The 24,493-nt window shown below is 47.7% G+C and overlaps 1 protein-coding gene across 1 annotated transcript in view; it reads left to right on the top strand.

The window, feature by feature from the left end:
- mtfmt (mitochondrial methionyl-tRNA formyltransferase) overlaps positions 1-22,358 on the top strand; it is an 85,006-nt gene extending 62,648 nt beyond the window's left edge. The window contains 2 exon segments of the mRNA XM_085968266.1: positions 22,114-22,261; positions 22,264-22,358. Of these exon segments, the coding sequence (XP_085824392.1) occupies positions 22,114-22,261; positions 22,264-22,316 (201 nt within the window). The 3' untranslated portion in view covers positions 22,317-22,358.
- Positions 22,359-24,493: the final 2,135 nt, after the last annotated feature.

The following is a 24,493-nucleotide window of genomic DNA, read 5'->3' as shown; positions in this document are numbered from 1 at the left end:
TGATAAATTGACCCTTAGTGTTAGGGGGATTAAATACGTGGGGTTACGGGGATAGGGTGGGACATGTGTTGGTGTAGGGGTTACGGGGATCGGGTGGGATATGTGTCGGTGCAGGCTCGATGGGCCGAAATGGCCTCTATCTGCACTGTGGGGTTTCTGTGATTCTGTGACTTACCTCTGCACACATGCACCCATCACTCACCTGCACAACGGACATCTCGACCCCTCCAACCCCTTCAGACTGAGGTTCCGCCTCGCTAACTTGACGTGGTTTGGCGCCGTCGGGAAGCCCACACTTCAGGGCTAAAAATAGGGATTAGGCAAAAAACTGCCTGTTAACTACCTGTTAACAGGCAGTTAATTGGCACTAATCCCCTTCCCACCTCGGGGAGGCGGCTCCCAGCACAGGTCGGATACCCGCATCCTGGGGCATTGGCACAGAGGCGGGATGGGTTCCTACCCCCGATTTTGCAATTTTCCCGCCTCCAAACCCACCTCCACGGGGCTTGGAAATTCGAGCCCAAAGTATTTGTTTAATTTCTCTGCCATTTCCTTATTCACCATTATAATTTCTCCTGTCTCAGCCTGTAAGGGACCCACATTTACTATTCGCTAATCTTTTCCTTTTTACATGCCTATAGAAGCTTTTACAATCCTCAGGCGGCTTACTATTTTTGGCAACATTATAAGCCTCTTTATTCTAATACTATCTTTAATTTCTCTTGTTAGCCACAGTTGGACCATATTTCCCGTGGTGTTTTTATTCCTTAAGGGAATGTATATTCGGTGCAAATTATGATGAATTATAAATGTTTGCCATTGCTTTTCTACTGTCATATCTTTTAATCTAGTTTCCCAACCTACCTTAGCCAACTCTCCTCTCATACCTACGTAGTTGCTTTGTTCAGGTTTAGGACCCTAGTTTTGGACTTAACTAAATCACTCTCAAACTCAACGTAAAATTCTATCATAATTTGACCACTACTCCCCAGAGGGTCCTTTACTACAAGGTTATTAATTAACCCTGTCTCATTGCACAGTACTAGATTTAAAATAGCCAATTCCCTCGTGGGTTCCTTGACATACTGATCTAGAAAACTATCTTGAATGCATTCCATGAACTCTTCCTCTTCATTATTTCTGCAAATTTGGTTTGCCCAGTCTATATGAAAGTTAAAGCCCCCCATGATTACTGTATTACCCTTGTTACATGCATCTCTAATTTCCTGATTTATACTCTGCCCGACACTACAACCACTGTTAGGGGGCCTATAAACTAATAGTGTTTTCTGCCCCTTGTTGTTTCTTAGCTCCACCCAAACATTCTACATTTTGTTTTTCCGAGCCAAAATCCTTTCTCTCTACTGTCTTTATTCCCTCCTTTATTGTCAGGGCTACCCCTGCTTTTCCATTCTGCCTGTCTCTTCTAAAAGTCAAATATCCTGGAATATTTAGTTCCCAACCTTGGCACATTGCAGCTACATCTCTGTAATGGCTATTAGATCAAACCTATTGATTTCTATCTGCGCTATTAATTCATGAATTTTGTTACGAATGCTTCGTGCATTCAGATATAGTACCTTTAGCTTTAACTTTTTTCTATTTTTTCTTGATGTCACTTTAGTCACTAATGCCTAGAAAGATATAGAATCGGTTTGGGTGGAGATAAAAAATAATAAGGGGAAAAAGTCTCTGGTGGGCGTAGTCTACAGGCCCCCGAACAGTAGCAATGCTGTTGGACAGAGTATAAATCAACAAATAATGGAGGCCTGTAAAAAAGGTATGGTAATAATCATGGGTGATTTTAATCTCCATATTGATTGGACAAATCAAATTGGCCATGGTAGCCTGGAGGAGGAGTTCATAGAGTGCATCTGGGATGTTTTCCTATAACAGTATGTAATGGAACCAAAATAACAACAGAAAATGCTGGAAAAACTCAGCAGGTCAGGCAACATCCATGGAGAGAAATTTGAGTTTTGACGTTTCGGGTCGAACCCTTCTTCAAAACTGGAAAGAAAAGAAAATAGATCGAAGGCAGGGCTGCGATCGGACAAAAGAAGTGAAAGAGACAAAAGAAGTAGAAGAGACAATAAAAGGTCTTTTGTCCGATCACAGCCCTGCCTTCGATCTATTTTATTTTCTTTCCAGTTTTGAAGAAGGGTTCGACCCGTAACGTCAAAACTCAAATTTCTCTCCACGGGGTTCGAAACGCCCACCAGAGACGTTTTCCCCTTATTATTTTTTATCTCCACCCAAACCAATTCTATATCTTTCTAGGCATTAGTGACTAAAGTGACATCAAGAAAAAATAGAAAAAAGTTAAAGCTAAATGTACTATATCTGAATGCACGAAGCATTCGTAACAAAATAAATGAATTAATAGCGCAGATAGAAGCGTGAGTTTCCTCCGGGTGCTCCGGTTTCCTCCCACAGTCCAAAGATGTGCGGGTTAGGCTGATTGGCCATGATAAAAAAATTGGCCCTTAGTGTTAGGGGGGGTTAAATACGTGGGGTTACGGGGATAGGGCTTGGGTGGGATGGCTGTCGGTGTAGGGACTGGGTGCTAGGGTTTGGATGATCAGCCATGATCTCGTTGAATGGCGGAGCAGGCTCGAAGGGCCGAATGGCCTACTCCTGCTCCTATCTTCTATGTTTCTATGTTTATGTCAACTCAAATTTCTCTCCACGGATGTTGCCTGACCTGCTGAGTTTTTCCAGCATTTTCTGTTGTTATTTCGGATTTCCAACATCTGCAGTATTTTGCTATCATGTAATGGAACCAACCAGGGAGCAGGCAATCTTGGATCTGGTACTATGTAATGAGACAGAATTAATAAATGATCTCATAGTAAAGGATCCCCTAGGAAAGAGTGATCATAGCATGGTTGAATTTCAAATTCAGTTGGAGGGTGAGAAAGTTGTATCCCAAACCAGTGTCCTGATCTTAAACAAAGGCAATTATAATGGCATGCGGGCAGAACTGGCTAAAGTGGACTGGAAAAACAAATTAAAGGGTAAGAAAGTTGAAATGCAGTGGCAGACATTTACGGAGATATTTCATAACTCTCAAAAATATATTCTAGTGAGAAAGAAAGATTTTAAAAGGGAGAACCACCCGTGGCTAACTAAGGAAGTAAAGCATTGTATCAAATTGAAAAAGAAGGCATACAATGTTGCCAAGATTGGTGGGAGACCAGAGTATTGGGAAATTTTTAAAAACCAGCAAAGGATGACTAAAAAATAATAGAGAGAAGATGAATTATGAGAATAAAATGGCAAGGAACATTAAAACAGATAGTAAGAGCTTCTACAGGTATATAAAAAGGAAGAGGGTAGCTAAAGTAAACGTTGGTCCCTCAGAGGATGAGACTGGGGAATTAATAATGCAATAAAGCAATCTTGTTGTATGAGGCCCCTTGGGTCGGAGCGATCATAATATGATCGAATTCTTCATTAAGATGGAGAATGAAGTAGTTGACTCAGAGACTAGGGTCCTGAATTTAAATAAAGGAAACTACGATGGTGTGAGGCGCGAGTTGGGTAGAATTGATTGGGAAATGTCACTCAAAGGGTTGACAGTGGATAGGCAATGGCAAACATTCAAAGATCGCATGGATGAACTACAGAATTTGTTCATCCCAGTTTGGCATAAAAATAAAACAAAAAAGGTGACCCAACCGTGGCTAACAACGGAAATTAGGGATAGCATAATGTCCAAGGAGAGGGCATATAAATTGGCCAGAAAAAGCAATAATCCTGAGGATTGGGAGGAGTTTAGGATTCAACAAAGGAGGACAAAGGGATTAATTAAGAAAGGGAAAATAGAATATGAGAGTAAGCTTGCAGAGAACATAAAAACTGACTATAAAAGCTTTTATAAAGAGAAAAAGATTGGTGAATTCAAGCATAGGTCCCTTGCAGTCAGAATCAGGGGAATTTATACTGGGGAACAAAGAAATGGCAGACCAATTAAATACATATTTTGGTTCTGTCTTCACAAAGGAGGACACAAATAACCTCCCAGAGATGTCAGGGAACATAGGGTCTGATGAAAGGGAGGAACTGAAAGAAATCAGTATTTGTAGGGAAATTGATGGGATTGAAGGCCGATAAATCCCCAGGGCCTGATAATCTACATCCTAAGGTACTTAAGGAAGTGGCCCTAGAAATAGTAGATGCATTGCTGATCATCTTCCAACATTCGATGGAATCTGGAACAGTACCCATGGATTGGAGGGTAGCTAATATTACCCCACTATTCAAAAAAGGTGGTAGAGAGAAAATGGGGAATTACAGACCGGTAAGCCTGACATCGGTAGTGGGGATATGATTATAAAAGATGGAATAGCAGAGCACTTCGAAAACAGCGACGGGATCGGACAAAGTCAACATGGATTTACAAAAGGTAAATCGTGCTTGACTAATCTACTGAAATTTTTTGAGGATGTAACTGGTAAAATAGATGAGGGAGAACCAGTGGATGTGGTGTATTTGGACTTTCAGAAGGCTTTTGATAAGGTCCCGCATAAGAGATTAGCGTGTAAAGTTAAGGCACATGGGATTGGGGGCAAGGTATTGACTTGGTAGAGAACTGGTTGGCAGACAGAAAGCAAAGAGTTGGAATAAACGGGTCTTTTTCCGAGTGGCAGGCAGTGACTAGTGGGGTACCGCAGGGATCGGTCCTTGGACCCCAGCTATTCACAATATATATTAATGATCTAGACAAGGGAACTAGATGTAATATCTCCAAATTTGCAGACGACACAAAGCTGGGTGGGAGTGTGCTGTGAGGAGGATGCCGCGAAACTCCAGGATGATTTGGATAGGTTGGGTGATTGGGCAAAGACATGGCAGATACAATATAACGTGGATAAATGTGAGGTTATCCACTTTGGTGGCAAAAACAGGAAGGCAGATTATTATCTGAATGGCAAGAGATTGGGAGAAGGGGAAGTGCAACGAGACCTGGGTGTCCTTGTGCACCAGTGGCTCAAGGTAAGCATGCAGGTGCAGCAGGCGGTTAAGAAGGTAAATGGTATGTTGGCCTTCGTAGTGAGAGGGTTTGAGTACAGGAACAAGGATGTCTTGCTGCAGTTGTACAGGGCCTTGGTGAGACCACATCTTGAGTATTGTGTGCAGTTTTGGTCGCCTTATCTGAGGAAGTATGTTCTTGCCATGGAAGGAGTTCAGCGAAGATTCACCAGGCTGATACCTGGGATGGCAGGAATGACGTATGAGGAAAGATTGGGATGATTGGGCTTGTACTCGCTGGAGTTTAGAAGGAGAGGGGATCGTATTGAAACTTTTAAAATTCTGACAGGACTGGACAGACTAGATGCAGGAAGGATGTTCCCGATGGTCGGGGAGTCCAGAACCAGGGGTCACAGTCTAAGGATAAGGGGTAGGCCATTTAGGACAGAAATGAGGAGGAATTTCTTCACCCAGAGAGTGGTGAACCTGTGGAATTCTCTACCACCGAAGGCAGTAGAGGCCAATTCATTAAATATATTCAAGAAGGAGTTGAATATATTTCTTAAGGCTAAAGGGATCTGGGGATATGGGGAGAATGCAGGGACCGGGTACTGAAATTGGATGATCAGCCATGATCGCATTGAATGGCGGAGCAGGCTCGAGGGGCCGAATGGCCTACTCCTGATTCTATTTTCTATGTTTCTATAATGGGGAACGGGGAAATGGCAGAGACTCTGAACAAATATTTTGCATCTCTTCACTAGAAGACACTAACAATATCCCAATAATGGATAATCAAGGGGCCACAGGGAGTGGGGAACTAAAGACAATCACTATCACTAAGGAAATAGTACTCGGTAAAATAATGGGACTAAAGGACGACAAGTCCCCTAGACCAAATGGCCTGCATCCCAGGGTCTTAAAAAAAGTGGCTGCCGAGATAGTGGATGCATTGGTTGCAATATACCAAAATCCCCATGACTCTGGAGAGGTCCCAGCGGATAGGAAAACCGCTAATGTAACACCCCTATTTAAGAAAAGAGGGAGACAGAAAGCAGGAAACTATAGACCAGTTAGCCTAACCTCTATCATTGGGAAAATGCTGGAGTCCTTCATTAAGGAAAATAGACATAGAAGATAGGAGCAGGAGTAGGCCATTCGAACCCTCGAGCCTGTTCCGCCATTTAATGAGATCATGGCTGATCATCCAAATTCAGTACCCTGTCCCTGCTTTCTCCCCATATCCCCAGATCCCTTTAGCCTTAAGAAATATATCTAACTCCTTCTTGAATATATTTAATGAATTGGCCTCAACTGCCTTCTGTGGTAGAGAATTCCACAGGTTCACCACACTCTGGGTGAAGAAATTACTCCTCATCTCAGTCCAAAATGGCTTACCCCTTATCCTTAGACTGTGACCCCTGGTTCTGGACTCCCCCGCCATCGGGAACATCCTTCCTGCATCTAGTCTGTCTAGTCCTGTTAGAATTTTATAAGTTTCAATGAGATCCCCTCTCATTCTTCTGAACTCTAGTGAATATAAGCCTAATCAACCCAATCTCTCCTCCATACATCATTCCTGCCATCCCAGGTATCAGTCTGGTGAATCTTCGTTGCACTCTCTCCATGGCAAGAACATCCTGATGTAAGAAAACTACTAGGAACTTGGTCTGAGTATTAAACAAGGCTTTAATCAACTGTTTAACAACACGGTGGCCTAGTTGTCCTTCACTAGTTCCTGTTTACAAAATGCCTGAGCAAGCTGGGCCCGTGCCCAAGTATTTATACTCTCCCTAGACAGCGCCACCAGCAGGCCACCCAGTATTATTTCATAAGTCATTTCTACATGAATGGCAAGATTCATGTCATTCTTCCCGCCTGAAAGATTGGAAGTCCGGCGGCTTTCTACCGAATTAATCGGACTAAGAATAGACGCAGTCATTTGGATCTCCATCGGTGGCCGGAAGGCCCGTCTCCTCAGACCGTGTTTTGGTCCCTGGGTCGCTTAGTTCGTACCGGCGGGCTGGCAGAGTCTGTGTCGCCTTGATTGACCTGAGGGGGACTGGGGAGATCATGGCTCCGTGTGCGGGCCCCCACAGGCGCAGAGCTGGCTTCACCCTGCCCAGTAGTCGGTGACTGACCGGCGTCCTGGCTTCGGGTGGCCATCCCGCGGGGAGCGCTCTGTTCCCCAGGTTGATCCGGCGGAATAGCTGACCGATCCCTTGACGTCCCGGGTAGGGCGTCATCCTCAGCGGAGCGCAGGGTATCAGCGTCATGAATACGGATCCCACCATCGATTGGGACCGGTTGGGCAGGGAGCCAGATCCCGAAGTGACACTGCGGATTCCTAGCCATCAGGGTACCGCACGTATGCGTATGTGGGATTGACATCCGTCAGTTCCACTTCGTCGACGAGGGGATCACTCTTAGAGGATCAGAGGAATCTTCGGAGCAGCACGGGGCCAGGAGCTGCCAACCATGATGGTTCGTGAGGAGTAGCGTTGGTGGATGTAGAAAGAAGAGACCTGATGGAATGCAATGCGTCAGGGAGCATAGTTTCCCACTGCTGGTCTGATAAGTTGTGTAACCTCAGTGCAAGACTAACAGCGTTCCAAATGATAGCGTTGTATCTCTCAACCTGTCCATTTCCAATAGGATGATACGGTGTCGTTCTACTTGTGGTGATTCCCCGTTGGGAAAGATCATTTTTGAGTTCGCTTGACATGAAGGAGGAACCCCGATCAGAGTGGATGAAATTGGCCGTACCGCAAAGGGAAAAGACCTGATCGAAGCATTTGATCACTATGGAAATAAGCATATTGGGACGGGGAAAGCAAAGGGAAGCGTGAATATTCGTCCACCATAGTAAGCAAGTAGGTGTTTTGCGTTGAGGAAGGCAGTGGCCCTTTAAAGTCAATGCTGAGTCGCTGCATAGGCTGTGTAGCGTGTATGAGCGAGCCATCCGACGGACGGAAGAATTGTGGTTTTAATTCCACGCAAATTCTACAAGTGGAGCATGTTCTTCTCACGCCTTCTGTAGAAAATGGGAGATTTTTAGATCGCACAAAGTGTAACATACGGGTAACGCCAGGATGGCATAAGTCAGTATGAAGATCCGTAAGAGTCGAAGTTGACATGGAAGAGCAGAATGCACGCGTGAGGGTATCCGGGGCCACATTCTCTTTGCCAGGTCGATAATGTATGGTGTAGCCAAAGGCGGCCAATTTCATCCTCCAGAGCTGTATTTTGTTATTCTTGATCTTAGTGCGTTTCCGGTTATCCAGCATAAAGGCCACGGAGTGCTGATTGGTTATAAGCATGAAATGGCGACGAGCGAGAAAATGACTCCATTTATGTACTACTTCGATGACGGCCGTAGCCTCTTTCTCGACAGGAGGATAATGGAGCTCGCTACCCTGCAAAGTTCTGGACAGAAATGCAATGGGTCGACCACCTTGATTCAAGGTAGCCGAGATCGCCACCTCCGATGCATCGCACTCGGCCACGAAAGGGAGATTTTCATCGATGGAACGAAGCGTGGCTTTTTCCAGTTGTTGCTTGAGGAGGTTGAAAGCCGAAATAGCCGTTGCCTCCAATGGAAATGACTTTGCGTGAAGCAGGGGCTGGATCTTGTCGGAAAAGTGGGGTATCCGCTTCGCATAATAGGCGAACATGCCGAGAGCCCAACGAAGAGAGCCGAGATTCGTAGGAGGAGGGAGCTCCTGAAGCGGACGAAGTCGCTCCGGATCCAGTTTGATGACACCATTGCCCACCCAGTAGCCAAGGATGTTGACTGATGGTACTGATTTCACAGATTTGGACTCATTTAAGGTTAAGCTGCGACGACGGAGAACGTCAAGAAATTTCTGGAGGTTGGCATCATGCTCCTTCTGGTGATATTATCCAGATATGGAAAAGTGTCCGTTAAGTTCTCCTGTTTGACTAGGCTATCCATTGCCCATTGGAAGATGGCCACCCCATTGGTGACCCCAAGTGGAAGGCGACAAAACTGGTAAAGCCGACCATTAGCCTCAAAGGCCGTATACTTTTTGTCAGAGTCCCTTAACGGTACTTGATGGTATGCGCTCTAAGTCAAAAGTTGAAAATACCTTGTAGTTGGCAAGGTTATTGACCATATTATCGATGCGTGGTAGTGGGTAGGCATCCAGGTCGGTATACTGGTTAATAGTTTGCGAGTAGTCGATGCAAAGACGCTTCTTGTGTTGCTTCAGAAGATTTTTAACAATGACGACTTGAGCCCGCCAGGAAGATGAACATGGCTCAATTATACCGTCAGCTAGAAGGCGAGAGATCTCTGCCTCGATAAAGGATAGATCATCTTGGTATAAACGTCCTGATTTGGTGACTATGGGCTTGCATTGGGGGGATAGATTGGCAACAAGGAGGGCTCGTCGAGCGAAGCTGCCGAAAGCGCGCAAAATGATACTTTGGAAATAGTAAGCTCCGGCTTTGACCCTCCAAACTCGAAAGTGAGTCTTTTGTGTTGTTTCTGGAAATCCTGTCCCAGGAGCACATCACTGCATAGGTTTTTGAGCACCCCAAGCCGGGTGGAGAAATAAGTGCGGCCATTGAGAATAAGGTCGACAAGACAAAAGCTGGAAGAGTTGGTGGTCAGTGGCGTCAGAGCCATTGCAATTTCCCTGTCTGAGGGGTAAATACGCAGTTTTAACTTACTGACATCCTGCTCACTGATGAAGCTGTCAGAGCTGCATGAGTCGATTAGTGCACTCAAAATGTGTCCATTTACCGAAACCTTCGTGGCTGCATGGGACAGGCTTTGGGGAAAAACAGCTGGGATGGGAGGAGGAGCAGTTTTACCCTTGACAGCTGTAACCTTCGTCGTGGCTCTTGGGGGAGGAGCAGTTTTATAGATAGCAGCTGCAAAACTAACAGGGGCTCTTGACCGGTATACCTTAGAAAAGTGACCTTGCTGCAATGATTGCAGATTGAATTACGAGCAGGACGAAATTTCCTATAGTGGAATGCACCTCCACAGAAGAAACACTTCCTTCCAGATTGCCAAGATGCCCCTAGGGCAGGATCGTCGTCATTGAGGGCTTCTAGGGTAGGGTCGTCATCAGCTAGGCTAGAGTCGTCATCGGTGAGGGCTTCCACCCGAGGCCCATTGGAGGAGTCACCAAAAGTGATAGCAGCAGTCCGGGCATGTGGTAAAAGATAGGCATCTGCATTTTTTTTTGCTAAGTCCAGAGAACATGTCTGGTCATAGGCAGCTTGTAACTTGAGGGTTTTATTCTCCAACAGACGCTGGCATATGTAGGGAAATGCAATTCCATTAATAAAAGAATCACGAATTAACTCCTCCTGGTACTGCTCAGCTGAGACAGCTTTGAGATTACAATCCTTGCTGAGCCTGCGAAGCTTTTGAAGGAATTCGTCAAGTGATACCCCGGGTTGTTGTCGAGTTGTGGCCAGTAGATGCCGAGCAAAAATTTTGTTTGGGGCCTTAACATATAGTTGCTATAGTATTTGGATAGCGGAGTCAGTAGTCTACACAGTCTTCGATATAGTCAAACACATGAGGGGATACATAATTGGCAAGTATCTCTAACTTATCAGGAACATTCTCACCGCACACCCTGAGGAAGTTGCTGCAAGTACGATACCAGTGTTTCCATGCCTTAGCAGTTGTAGGTGAATTCGGGTCCAGGTCAAGACAGGCGGGTCGGAGTGGTTTCTCCATGATGGATTGATTACTACCTCTGGTTCCCTTCTACCGTTTGAGTCGTAGCCGTCTGTTCCTAAAACCACTCAGAGCGTGGAGCAGGTCCTGTTGATTAAATTGATGTAAGAAAACTATTAGGCACTTGGTCTGAGTATTAAACAAGGCTTTAATCAACTGTTTCACAACATGGAGATCTAGTTGTCCTTCACTAGTTCCTCTTTACAAAATGTCCTGAGCAAGCTGGGCCCGTGCCCGAGTATTTATACTCTCCCTGGACAGCACCACCAGCAGGCCGCCAAGTGTTATTTCATAAGTCATTTCTACATGAATGGGAGGATTCATGTCACATCCTTCCTCCGATAAGGTGACCAAAACTGCACACAATACTCAAGGTGTGGTCTCACCAAGGCCCTGTACAAGACATCCTTGCTCCTGTACTCGAATCCTCTCGCTATGAAGGCCAACATACCATTTGCCGCCTTAACCGCCTGCTGCACCTGCATGCTTACCTTCAGCGACTGGTGCACAAGGACACCCAGGTCTCGTTGCACTTCCCCTTTTCCCAATCTATTGTCGTTCAGATAATCTGTCTTCCTGTTTTTGCTACCAAAGTAGATAACCTCGCATTTATTCACATTATACTGCATCTGCCATGCATCTGCCCAATCACCCAATCTGTCCAAATTGTACTGGAGTTTGTCTGCATCCTCTTCACAGCACACACGCCCACCCAGCTTTGTATCGTCTGCAAACTTGGAGATATTGAGCCAGAATTTCGGGTCCCCACAGGTGAGTACGCGCTGGGTACTCACGCATAGGCCCAACGAAATTGCCGGTTTCGTGCATGCACTGCACATGCGCGGGAAACCGGAACTTCCGTTCCCTTAAAGGAAGGGGTTCACAGGTCGAACGCGAGCGCCGGAGAGGCAGCGCGTACACCTGGAACTTCCGTTTTTTTTGCAGGTTTCTCCGGGAGGGTAAGTCTCCAGGAGCGTAAGTCTCCAGGAGCTACGCTTTTAAAAAGCAGTCGCAAGGTCTGCTTTTAACAAGGTAAATGGTGAATTAAGTAAAATTAAAACATTTTTTCCACAAGTTTATTATTTTTAAATACTTTAAAGAAAGGTAAGTTTATTTTTAGCCCTGTTAGAAACTGTAATTAAATATTTTCAAAAATTTAAATTATTGTTTAAATAGTTATTTTATGTAATTTATAGTTATTTTAAAAATGTGATAACTAAAACTTGCAATAATTTTTAAAAAATGTTTTGGGGCTGAATTGTATTCATAGATTTGACATGAAGACCTGTCAAATCTATGAATACAGATTCCCTGCTACCATTGGCTCTCCATGGCCCACGTGATCCCAGGGGACGCTTCGAACTGACTGCGCCCCTGGGATACGCAAGCACTGCATGCCGGCAGTTGGAGCAGGCCCAGGATCGGAATCCCACGGGGGCCCACAGCACAATGGCCGGCGCGTTAGGTAAGTGCAGGTCGGAGGCTTGCACCCGCGGGAAGCCTCTGACCCGAATTTCTGGGCCATTACATCTAGTTCCCTCGTCTAATCATTTATTTATATATATATATATATATATATTGTGAATAGCTGGGGTCCTAGCACCGATCCCTGCGGTACCCCGCTAATCACTGCCTGCCACTCGCAAAAAAAGACCCGTTTATTTCAACACTTTGCTTCCTGTCTGCCAACCAGTCCTCTATCCAAGACAGTACTGATGCGCTATCAATTACTCATAAAAGACGGAGAGTTAGGAGAGTAACTAAAGGCTTTTATTAGCAAAGAACAGAGCATGCCTCTCGTGGTTGACTGGGTTCCAAGAAGGCAGGGGGCTGCAGGTCAATCACCTTTATACCTGGGCCTGTGGGTGGAGCCAGCCGAGACATGTTGAGGCATGCATAGGTACAACAGTGTGCAACAACAACAACAGTGAATAACAATAACAGTGGTTTACCACATTCACCCCTTGTTTAAAATTGAGTCCGGCGGGGTGAAGTGTACTAAAGGTTCATGTAAGTAAGTCTATCAGGTGGCCTTGTATGCCGTCCTGATCGTCGTGGTGGCGGCGGTGATGGTGCAGCATCCAACGTTGAATCTGGCGTCTCATTGAGTGGTTGGGTGGTCAATGACGGGTCCTGGGGCTGCGGCATGCCGTTTAGCGGGGTTGGGTTGTGGGTAGTGGTGGATGGCAATGGTAGTGTTTCAGGGGCACCCAAAGGTGCGAGATCTCGTGTGGGGGCTGTGTCCTCCCGCCCGTCCGGGTACGCTATGTAAGCGTACTGGGGGTAGGCGTGGGTAGTGGTGGGTGGCGAGGGAGGTGTTTCGGGAGCACCCGAAGGTGCGAGGTCTCGTATGGAGACTGTGTCCTCCCGCCCGTCCGGGTACACCACGTAAGCATACTGAGGGTTGGCATGGAGGAGGCTCACCCTCTCGACCAGGGGGTCCGTTTTATGGGACCTCACGTGCTTCCGCAGTAGGACGGGTCCTGGAGAAGTCAGCCATGTCGGTAACGAGATCCCCGATGTGGACTTCCTGGGGAAGGAGAACATTCTCTCGTGAGGGGTAGCATTGGTGGCTGTACAGAGCAGTGACCGAATGGAATGGAGCGCCGCAGGGAGGACTTCCTGCCAGCGAGAGGTCGGAAGGCCCTTAGATTTCAAGTTTAAAAGGACTGCCTTCCAGACCGTCGCATTCTCCCTTTCCACCTGGCCATTCCCCCGGGGGTTGTAGCTGGTGGTCCTGCTTGTAGCGATACCTCTCGAGAGCAGGTACTGCCGGAGTTCGTCGCTCATAAAGGATGAGCCCCTGTCGCTATGAATATAGCTAGGGAAACCGAACAAGGCGAAGAGGTCATTCAGACATTTAATGACCGTGGTACTGGTCATGTCTGAGCAAGGGATGGCAAACGGGAAACGGGAGTACTCATCAAATATGTTGAGGAAGTACACATTGCGGTCGGAGGAGGGGAGGGGCCCTTTAAAATCGACGCTCAGCCGTTCAAAGGGGCGCGTGGCTTTGATCAGGCTTGCTCTGTCTGGCCTATAAAAATGCGGTTTGCACTCGGCACAGATTTGGCAGTTCCTGGTCATGGTCCTGACCTCCTCGATGGAGTCGGGCGGGTTACGGGATTTGATGAAGTGAAAAAACCTGGTGACCCCCGGGTGGCAGAGGTCATTGTGGAGGGTCTTCAGTTTATCGACCTGCGCGTTGGCGCATGTACCACGTGATAGGGCATCTGGGGGCTCATTGAGTTTCCCGGGCCGGTACAAGATATCGTAATTGTAGGTGGAGAGTTCGATTCTCCACCTCCAGATCTTGTCGTTCTTGATTTTGCCCCTCTGCTTATTATTAAACATAAAAGCTACTGAGCGCTGGTCAGTGAGCAGGGTAAATCGTTTTCCGGCCAGGTAATGCCTCCAATGTCGCACAGCTTCCACAATGGCCTGGGCCTCCTTTTCGACAGAGGAGTGTCGAATCTCGGGGCCCTGGAGGGTCCTTGAGAAAAAGGCCACGGGTCTCCCCGCCTGGTTAAAGGTTGCAGCTAGGGCAAAGTCGGATGCGTCGCTCTCCACTTGGAAAGGGATGGACTCATCCACTGCGTGCATTGTGGCCTTCGCAATATCTCCTTTTATGAGAGTGAAGGCTGCACAGGCCTCTGCTGTCAGGGGGAAGGAGGTGGACTTGAGGGGTCTGGCTTTGTCCGCATAGTTCGGCACCCACTGAGCATAGTACGAGAAAAACCCTAGGCATCTCTTCAGTGCTTTTTGGCAGTGGGGGAGGGGGAGCTCCATAAGGGGGCGCATCCTGTCGGGGTCGGGGCCGATGACTCCGTTCTCCACTACACAGCCAAGAATGGCAAGGTGCTTGGTACGAAACATACATTTGTCCTTGTTGTATGTTAGGTTCAGCCGCTGGGCCGTACAGAGGAATTTCTCTAGATTAACATCATGGTCCTGCTGGTCGCGGCCGCAGATGGTGACGTCTAGATAGGGGAAAGTGTCCTGGAGCGCGTTCTGGTCAACCATCCGGTCCATCTCCCGTTGGAAGACTGAAACCCCATTGGTGACGCCGAAGGGAACTCTGAGGAAGTGGTAGAGACGACCGTCGGCTTCAAAAGCTGTGTATTGGCGGTCCTCAGCCCTGATGGGGAGCTGGTGGTATGCCGACTTCAGATCAATCGTCGAGAACACCCGGTATTGTGCTATCTGATTGACCATGTCAGATATGCGGGGGAGTGGGTATGCATCTAGCTGGGTGTAGCGATTGATCGTCTGGCTGTAGTCAATAACTAGGCGCTGTTTTTCGCCAGTCTTCACTACCACCACTTGTGCTCGCCATGGGCTGGTGCTACTTTCAATAATCCCTTCCTTCAGGAGTCTTGCTACCTCGGATTTAATGAAGCTCCTATCCCCGGCACTGTAACGCCTGCTTTTGGTAGCGATGGGCTTACAGTCGCGGGTGAGGTTAGCGAACAAGGAGGGGGGGGGGACTTTAAGGGTGGAGAGGCTGCAAATGGTGCGCGGCGGGCGATTTAAAAACTGCTGGCTGCAGACTGTGAGTGGGGGGAGGGGTCCGTCGTACGCTAATGTGACACTCTTAAGGTGGCACTGAAAATCCAACCCCAGTAGAACGGCAGCGCAAAGATGGGGCAGGACCAGGAGTTTAAAATGATTGTATTCTGTGCCCCTTACTGAAAGGGTCACTACACAGTAGCCACCGACGTCCGCTGACTGGGATTTGGAAGCCAAAGAGATCCGATGTCGCGTCGGCAGGACCGGGAGAGAGTAACTGCGCACCGTGTCGGGGTGGATAAAGCTTTCCGTGCTCCCGCTGTCAAAAAGGCAGGTAGTGGCGCGGCCGTTTACCGTAATGTCCATCATGGACCTGGACAGTTGATGAGGGAGAGATTGGTCCAGCGTCACGGAGGCCAGCGTATGGTCGAGCGAGTCGATGTGGTCGTCAGATGAGGCAGTGGTTGAGTCCGGGTCCCCCGTGGTTGAAGTTGGAGACGTCCGAGATGGCGGACAAAATGGCGGCGCCCATGGTCCCGATCCCCACGCGGCTGGGGGAGCTCAAGATGGCGGACAAGATGGCTGCCCCCCAAGGTTCGCACGCGGCGCTGCTGGCGTTAGCGGTTTTACCTTTGCAGGCGCTGACATAGTGTCCTTTCTTCCCGCAGCCGGAGCAGGTAGCGTTTCTCGCCGGGCAGCGTGCTCTGGGGTGTTTTGCCTGGCCACAAAAATAACATTTCTGTGCCTTGGACATCGCAGCAGCAGTTGAAGGTGGCGGTCCCATGACCCAAGGTTGTGGCGTCCACGTTGCGGAGCGGTTAGGGGAGAAGGCGTCCATATTCCTGTGGGCCGCGTCGAGCGAGAGCGCGAGGGACACTGCCTTTCTCAGGTCCATTTCTCCCTTTTCCAACAGTCTCTGCCGGGAGTAGTCGGACCTTAGACCCGCAACGAAAGCATCTCGGATCAGTCCCTCCGTGTGTGCTGCGGCTGATACTTCTTTGCAATCGCAGTCTCGGCCGAGTATCCGTAGTGCCCGTAGGAAGGCCTCCACCGATTCCCCGGGCTGCTGTCTGCGGGATCTTAAGAGGTGCCGGGCATAGACCGTATTTACCGGGCGTGCGTATTGCCCTTTTAGCAGATCGATAGCCGCCGCGTAGGTAGTCGCGTCCTGGATTATTGTATAAACTTGGTGGCTCACCTTTGAGGCCAGGATTTCCAACTTGTTTTCGTCCAGGGTCACAGTTGAGGCTTGCAGGTAGGCCTCGAAGCAACGCAGCCAATGCGCGAATTTGGTAGTCGAACCCGCTTCTTGGGGGTCTAGGTCCAGGCATGTTGGTCTGAGGGCTCGCAGCAGCTCCTGTTGCTCAGCGTTTGGTGCAGCAGCCTGCTGTTCAGCGTTTGGTGCAGCAGCCTGCTGTTCAGCGTTTGGTGCAGCAGCCTGCTGTTCAGCGTTTGTCGACATTTTGTTTTTGCTAATAAAATTGATGCGCTATCAATTACTCATAAAAGACGGAGAGTTAGGAGAGTAACTAAAGGCTTTTATTAGCAAAGAACAGAGCATGTCTCTCGTGGTTGACTGGGTTCCAAGAAGGCAGGGGGCTGCAGGTCAATCACCTTTATACCTGGGCCTGTGGGTGGAGCCAGCCGAGACATGTTGAGGCATGCATAGGTACAACAGTGTGCAACAACAACAACAACAGTGAATAACAATAACAGTGGTTTACCACAAGTACCTTACCCCCAATCCCGTGTGCTTTAACTTTGCATGCTAATCTCTTATGCGGGACCTTATCGAAAGCTTTCTGAAAGTCCAAATACACCACATCCGCTGGTTCTCCCTTATCTATTCTACCAGTTACATCCTCAAAAAATTCCAGTAGATTAGTCAAGCATGATTTACCTTTTGTAAATCCATGTTGACTTTATCCGATCCTGTCACTGTTTTCCAAGTGCTCTGCTATTACATCTTTTATAATTGACTCTAGCATTTCCCCCACTACCGATGTCAGACTTACTGGTCTATAATTCCCCATTTTCTCTCTACCACCTTTTTTAAATAGAGGGGTGACATTAGCTACCCTCCAATCCATGGGAACTGTTCCAGAGTCTATAGAATTTTGGAAGATGACCAGCAATGCATCTACTATTTCTAGGGCCACTTCCTTAAGTACCCTAGGATGTAGATTATCAGGCCCTGGGGAATTATCGGCCTTCAATCCCGTCAATTTCCCGAACACCATTTCCCTACAAATACTGATTTCATTCACTTCCTCCCTCTCATTAGACCCTATGTTCCCGACATCTCTGGGAGGTTATTTGTGTCCTCCTTTGTGAAAACAGAACCAAAGTATTATTTAATTGGTCTGCCATTTCTTTGTTCCCCACTATAAATTCCCCTGATTCTGACTGCAAGGGACCTACGCTTGACTTCACCAATCTTTTTCTCTTCACATATCTAAAGGAAGCAGTAGCAGGGCATTTAGAAAAACATACTGCAGTCAAACAGAGTCAGCATGGTTTTAGGAAAGGGAAATCATGTTTAACAAATTTGCTGGAGTGCAGGGTGGACAAGGGTGAGCCAGTGGATGTCGTGTATTTGGATTTCCAGAAGGCATTCGATAAGGTGCCACGTAAAAGGTTACTGCATAAGATAAGAGCTCATGGAGTTGGGGGTAATATATTAGCATGGATAGAGAATTGGCTAAGTGACAGGAAACAGAGAGTAGTGGTGAACGGTTGTTTTTCAGACTGGAGGAAGGGACACAGTGGTGTTCCCCAGGGGTGGTTACTAGGACCGCTGCTTTTCCTGATATATATTAATGACTAGGACTTGGGTGTACAGGGCACAATTTCAAAATTTGCAGATGACACAAAACCTGGAAGTATAGTGAACAGTGAGGAGGAGAGTGATAGACTTCAGGAAGACAGACAAGCTGGTGGATAGGCGGACATGTGGCAGATGAAATTTAATGCAGAAAAGCTGTGAAGTGATGCATTTTGGTAGGAGGAACGTGGAGAGGAAATATAAACTAAAAGGTACAATCCTAAAGGGGGTGCATGAACAGAGAGACCTGGGGGTATATGTGACACATCGTTGAAGGTGGCAGAGCAGGTTGAGAAGGCAGTTAAATAAGCATACGGGATCCTGGGCTTCATGAATAGAGGCACAGAGTACAAAAGCAAGGAAGTTATGATGAACCTTTATAAAACACTGATCTGACCTCAGCTGGAGTATTGTGTCCAATTCTGGGCACTGCACTTTAGGAAGGATGTGAAGGCCTTAGGGAGGGTGCAGAAAAGATTTACAAGAATGGTTCCAGGGATGAGGGACTTCAGTTACGTGGATAGACTGGAGAAGCTGGGGTTGTTCTCCTTAGAGCAGAGAAGATTGAGAGGAGATTTGATAGAGGTGTTCAAATCATGAGGGGTCTAGACAGAGTAGATAGAGAGAAACTGTTCCTATTGGCGGAAGGGTTGAGAACCAGAGGACACAGATTTAAGGTGATTGGCAAAAGAACCAAAGGCGACGTGAGGAAAAACTTTTTTACTCAGCGAGTGGTTAGGATCTGGAATACACTGCCTGAGAGGGTGGTGGAGGCAGATAATTGTGTCTTTCAAAAGGGAATTGGATAAATACCTGAGGGGAAAGAATTTGCAGGGTGGCGGGGGAGTGCTCTTACAGAGAGCCGGCATGGGCTGAATGGCATCCTTCTGTGCTGTAACCATTCTATGATTCTTCAACCGAGGATTCCCCTCCACCATGGTTGATGGGGCCTTCAACAGTGTCCGTCCCATTTCCCGCACTTCTGCCCTCACCCCTTCCCCTCCCTCCCAGAATCACAATAGGGTTTCCCTTGTCCTCACCTTCCACCCCAGCAGCTTCTACATTCAACGGATTTTCATCTGCCACTTCCAGCACGATGCCACCATCAAACACACCTCTTCCCCTGCCCCTCGCACCCCACCCCACCACCTTCAGCATTCCACAGGTAATGTTCCCTCCGCGACACCCTGGTCCACTCTTCCAACAGCTGCTCCCCTTCCCACGGCACCTTCCCGTGCAAAAGCGCAAGAGATGCAACACCTGCCTTTTCACCTCCTCCCTTCTCACCGTCCGGAGCCCCAAACACTCCTCCTAGGTGAAACAGCGATTTACTTCTTGCACTTTCAATTTAATATACTGTATTCGCTGCTCACAATGCAGTCTCATCTACATTGGGGAGACCAAACGCAGATTGGGGTGGGGGAGAGGGCCCATTCTGTTAGTGGGGGGCAGGGGGCCCACTCTGTTGGGGGGGTCAAGGGCCCATTCTGTTGGGGGGGGGGCAGGGGGCCCACTCTGCTGGGGGGGGGGGTCAAGGGCCCACTCTGTTGGGGGGAGGCGGGGGGCCCACTCTGCGGGGGGGGTCAAGGGCCCACTGTTGGGGGGGGTCAAGGGCCCACTGTTGGGGGGGTCAAGGGCCCATTTTGTTGGGGGGGGCAGGGGGCCCACTCTGCTGGGGGGGGGTCAAGGGCCCACTCTGTTGGGGGGAGGCGGGGGGCCCACTCTGCTGGGGGGGGTCCAAGGGCCCACTCTGTTAGGGGGAGGCGGGGGGCCCACTCTGTTGGTGGGGGTGGTCAAGGGCCCACTCTGTTGGGGGGGGGGGGGGGCCAACTCTGTTTGGGGGGGGCAGGGGCCCACTCTGTTGGGGGGGGCAGGGGGGCCCACTCTGTTGGGGAGGGTGGGGGGCTCACTCTGTTTGGGGGGGGGGGCGGGGGACCCACTCTGTTGGGGGTGGGGGGCCCACTCTGTTTGGGGGGGCAGGGGCCCACTCTGTTTGGGGGGGGCAGGGGCCCACTCTGTTGGGGGGGGCAGGGGGGCCCACTCTGTTGGGGGGGGCAGGGGGGCCCACTCGGGTGGTGGGGGGGGCCCATTCTGTTTGGGGGTGGGGGGGGCGGGGGCCCCATTCTGTTGCGGTTGCGGGGGCTCACTCTGTTGGGGGCAGCGGGCCCACGTTTTGTGGTAAAACAGCAGTTACATTTTGAATTATGCCCAATAAGCCTGTCGTGAGGGAAGTCAATCAAACGGCTGATGTGATTGCAGTATGAAAAAGATGATTGTATACTGAGTAAACAAGGCCCAGAGTGTAGGATACCATCAAGGTCAAAGATTGAAAGATAAGATGAAGTAAATTAAAATAGTGGTTCTAAGGTTGGGTTTTAAAAGCCTCACAGCAGCAGGAGGGTAAGATCATCGCACAATGAGTTAAAGGGAGTGGTGGGAAAACCCCGTTACTCTGAGGGTGCTTTGAATGTGGAATTCTTTGCTTCAGTCACAGCCCCTGGCAGAGACCATAAACAATCTTAAAAGAGAATTAGTTACCTAAAAAAGGGGAATGTTAAAGGGTATGGGGAGTGGGTGACTGGACGGTCTCCTTCATTCCTCCAACAATCTCATGTTACAGAACTGAAAGTGAGAGGACGTTTGAGGTGCTGGGAAAGAATGAGTCAGAGTAAGGAACAGGAGTCTTCATTTCAATAGTGGTTGTGTATGTTGGAGGAAGAGTTTGTAGGACAGTATACTTCGATAGTAGAAGAAACAATCAAGGAAAGTTCAGAATATTATTCATAACGGGTTGCAGCAGAGAGAGGGGTTAGAGATTAGAGGCATGAAAACAATTAAATACAGTTTTTCTTGTATCCTATCCAGAAGAACTTCTGCAGGTACAGCAGCAGTAATAAAATCTGCAACAGAGAATTGGGAGTTGTTAGCAGTGAAGAAGTATAAGGCACAGAAGCCATAACTCAGCTGTTTAGAGGCAGATTTAGCAGTGCAGACGTGGGAGTTCTATTTGAGGTCAGAGAAGTAAGTATTCCCAGGAAGATGAGAGGTAGTAGCTGTTGAATAGACTTGCAAGAGACATGAAGAGTTGAAGGACACGTGCATTTTCATTGCAATTATCTCCATGCCTTTTAATGAGGCAATGCTTGAGGGCGTAATCTAGAGTGGAATCACCAGCAAAAAAATGGATAGAATTGTGTGATAAGTCACGAAGATCATTGAATATGAAAAAGAAAGAGTGGGAGGACAGGACAGTACCCTAGGGGAATCCCCCCCCCCCCCCCACTGCCATGTGAACAAGTCTTACACAAGAGTGGGAGGACAGGACAGGACCCTGGGGGAATCTCCCCCCCCCCCCCCCCCCCCGCCATGTGAACAAGTCTTACACAAGAGTGGGAGGACAGGACAGGACCCTGGGGGAATTCCCCCCCACTGCCATGTGAACAAGTCTTACACGACTAGGATACATTTAGAGGAAAACCTAAATTGGTGGGAGCCAATAGAAAACTGGCTTAGAAATGTGCAATGCCAGACTGCAATTTTGAAGCTGCCCAAAATGATCTAATCCACCAAATTCAAAGTTCTCGGGGTGTGAAATCTAGGAAAGAAGATTAGCCATGGGAAAGACTCGGCTGAAGACTATTTTGGAAGGCAGGGCTTAGGCCAGAACTTTTAGATGATTCACATTCACTCAATTATCCATCTTGGGGAAAGTAAACAAAAGCACATTTCCAAAGAGTAAAATGAACTGAGAATAAGACATTGAAGATACTGCAAAGAATAAGAGTGAGTTCAGAGGCATGTTGCCAGTGGGAGGGATACTATCACTGAGTACAGTGAGTGGAGGATTCAACAGACCTGCCAAAAATAAAACTTGATGTTAATGCTTGAACAGAATGCAACAGTGTAGAGGGATTTTGATCTTTGGGATTAGAATTGATTTTAAGACTGTTCAATCTTGGAAACCGTTCAGATGGATTTAGAGAAACATTTGAAACCCTGCTATCAGACAAGCTCATTACTTGATCAACTTCACACCTCCCCACTTCAGCTATAACCAATTATTCGCTAATGTGTTTCTCTCTAGAATGGCTGGGCAGGCTTCAAGCTGGTGGTGCTGAAGAAGGTGCTGTCGGCTGCTGATTTTTATAATGGATACCTCCATCCATACTTCCAGGGAAGAAGTACAATGAATCAAAATGTGTGTAGGTTTCAAACACACAAACCTGAAACAAAGACCAGAAAAAATGTCAAAAGAAACTGCATTGTAACTTGATGTTAAAAATGTAAATGATTGCATATTGTGTAATTAAACTTCAATATTTTTTTAAATCATTAATTTTAGATGTTCTGTAATAGTGTGTGGATTATGGCACTGATATGGTCAGCACTAGAATTCTGCATTTTCATTTTATTCACTAATAGTCAAAATTCAGTTCAGACAGTAAGATATTCCAAAGGAAATCTCAATTGGTTTGAGTCAATAGCCAATAACAGCAACAACTTGCATTTATATAGCACCTTTAATGTCCCAAGGCGCTTCACAGAGGCGATCAGACATCAATGGAAGCTGAGCCGCAGAAGGAGCTAGTAGGAGGGATGACTAAAAGCTTAGTCAGAGGTGGGTTTCAAGAAAAGGCTTAAAGAAGGAGAGGGAGGTATAGAGGCAGAGATTTAAGGAAGGAATTCCAGAGCTTATGGCACAGACAATTGAAGGCACGACTGCCAATGGTGGGGAAGTGGGCATAAGTTGGAGAAGCACAGATCTTGGAGGGTTATGGGGCTGGAGCAGGTTACAGAGATGGAGAGGAGCGAGGCTATGGAGGGATTTAAACATGAGGATGAGAATTTTAAAATGGAGGAACCGGGAGCCAATGTAGGTCAGCAAGCACAGGGGTGATGGGTGAGCGGGACTTGGTGCGACTTTGGATATGAGCTGAAGTTTACGGAGGGTGGAAAGTGGGAGGCCGGCCAGGAGTGTGTTGGAATAGTCGAATGGCACGGGTGATGATTTCAGCAGCAGATGAACTGAGGCGGGGTGGAGACCAATGTTCCCTTTAAGCTGGGCGGCCATGTGACGCTCTGGAGCTCCCCTGCAGCCGGCTCACTAAATGGGAAAAACCGCGCATGCACGCTATTTTGAATGGGCCTTGCATCCCAAAAAACATTAAGGGGAACATTGGTGGAGACGGGTGATATTACTGAGGTGGAAGTAGGCGGTCTTGGTGATGGAGCAGATGTGGTCGGAAGCTCGGCTCAGGGTCAAATAGGACGCTGAGTCTGAACAGTCCGGTTCAACCCGCGATAGTGGCTGGGAGGGGAATGGAATTGGTGGCAAGGGTACGGAGTTTGTGGAGATAGGTCAGAGTAGAATGAAGTGAGTGTAGTCCCACTGAGCTGGGCAACAGAGAGGCATTGAAGCAGGATGGTGTGGTCAAAGACTGCAGAGTGATTGGGAAACAATAATGTACCAGAACATACAATTTGTGACAATGATTAGGGTTGTGGTAGGGATGGATACTTGATTGGAGAGATTTTTTGAGGATGGAGTTGCTGAGTGCGTTTTTGAGCGGGAGACGGTACCCGAAGAGGGAATCATTTACAGTGCCACCTAGCTGGGTGGTCAGCAGTTTACTGGGATCAAGGGAACAGGAGCTGGGTCTCAGTGATGAGATGAGCTCTGGGAAGGTATATTGGGAGATAGAGAAACTATATTAAAAAAAAGGTGAGTTCAGAGCTAAGGCAGGAAGTAACCTTGGTACAGGTTTGACCTGAAGCAGTTGAATGGATTTCTCCATACTGGCATGGCACGTGTTCAGGGAACAAACCACCATGTTTTTTTAAACAGAAAATGAGTGATATTTAAAATATTCTCCTGCATATCCTTGGTAGTGGCAAGTTCTTATTGAGATGGTTTGATAAGAGGAAGGTATCACTAAAATAGAAGAGAAACAAAAGTAGGGATTTAAAAGAAACAAAAATATAATAAAACAGAAATGAAAAGCTGAGAGACGACACTAAGACACTTCCATTCTGAGTGATTGCTCAGACCCAGGGGCTGGCTTTATTTGGTGGGCACACCTATTAAATTATATTTACTAACCGCTCAACAGATTCACCATTACATCTAGACTTCTGCATTCTATACCTCTTGCCATAGTTTTTTTTATGACCGTATCCACTTAAGGTGTTTTTTAATATTCGTTCCTGCTGCCCTTGTCTTTCTTGGTGATGGAGGTTGTGGGTTTGGGAGGTGCTGTCGAAGAAGCCTTGGCAAGTTGCTGCAATGCATCTTGTAGATGGTGCACACTGCAGCCACGGTGCGGTGGTGGTGGAGGGAGTGAATGTTTAAGGTGGTGGATAGGGTGCTAATCAAGCAGGCTGCTTTGTCCTGGATGGTATCGAGCTTCTTGAGTGTTAATGGAACTACACTTATCGAGGCAAGTGGAGAGTATTGCATTACACTC

Source organism: Somniosus microcephalus, chromosome 27, assembly GCF_052327205.1.
Source record: "Somniosus microcephalus isolate GS21.2 chromosome 27, FLI_Smic_1.0, whole genome shotgun sequence".
NCBI lineage: Eukaryota > Metazoa > Chordata > Chondrichthyes > Squaliformes > Somniosidae > Somniosus > Somniosus microcephalus.
Note: the sequence above shows the minus strand (reverse complement) of the source record. Positions and strands in the feature narration are given on the sequence as shown.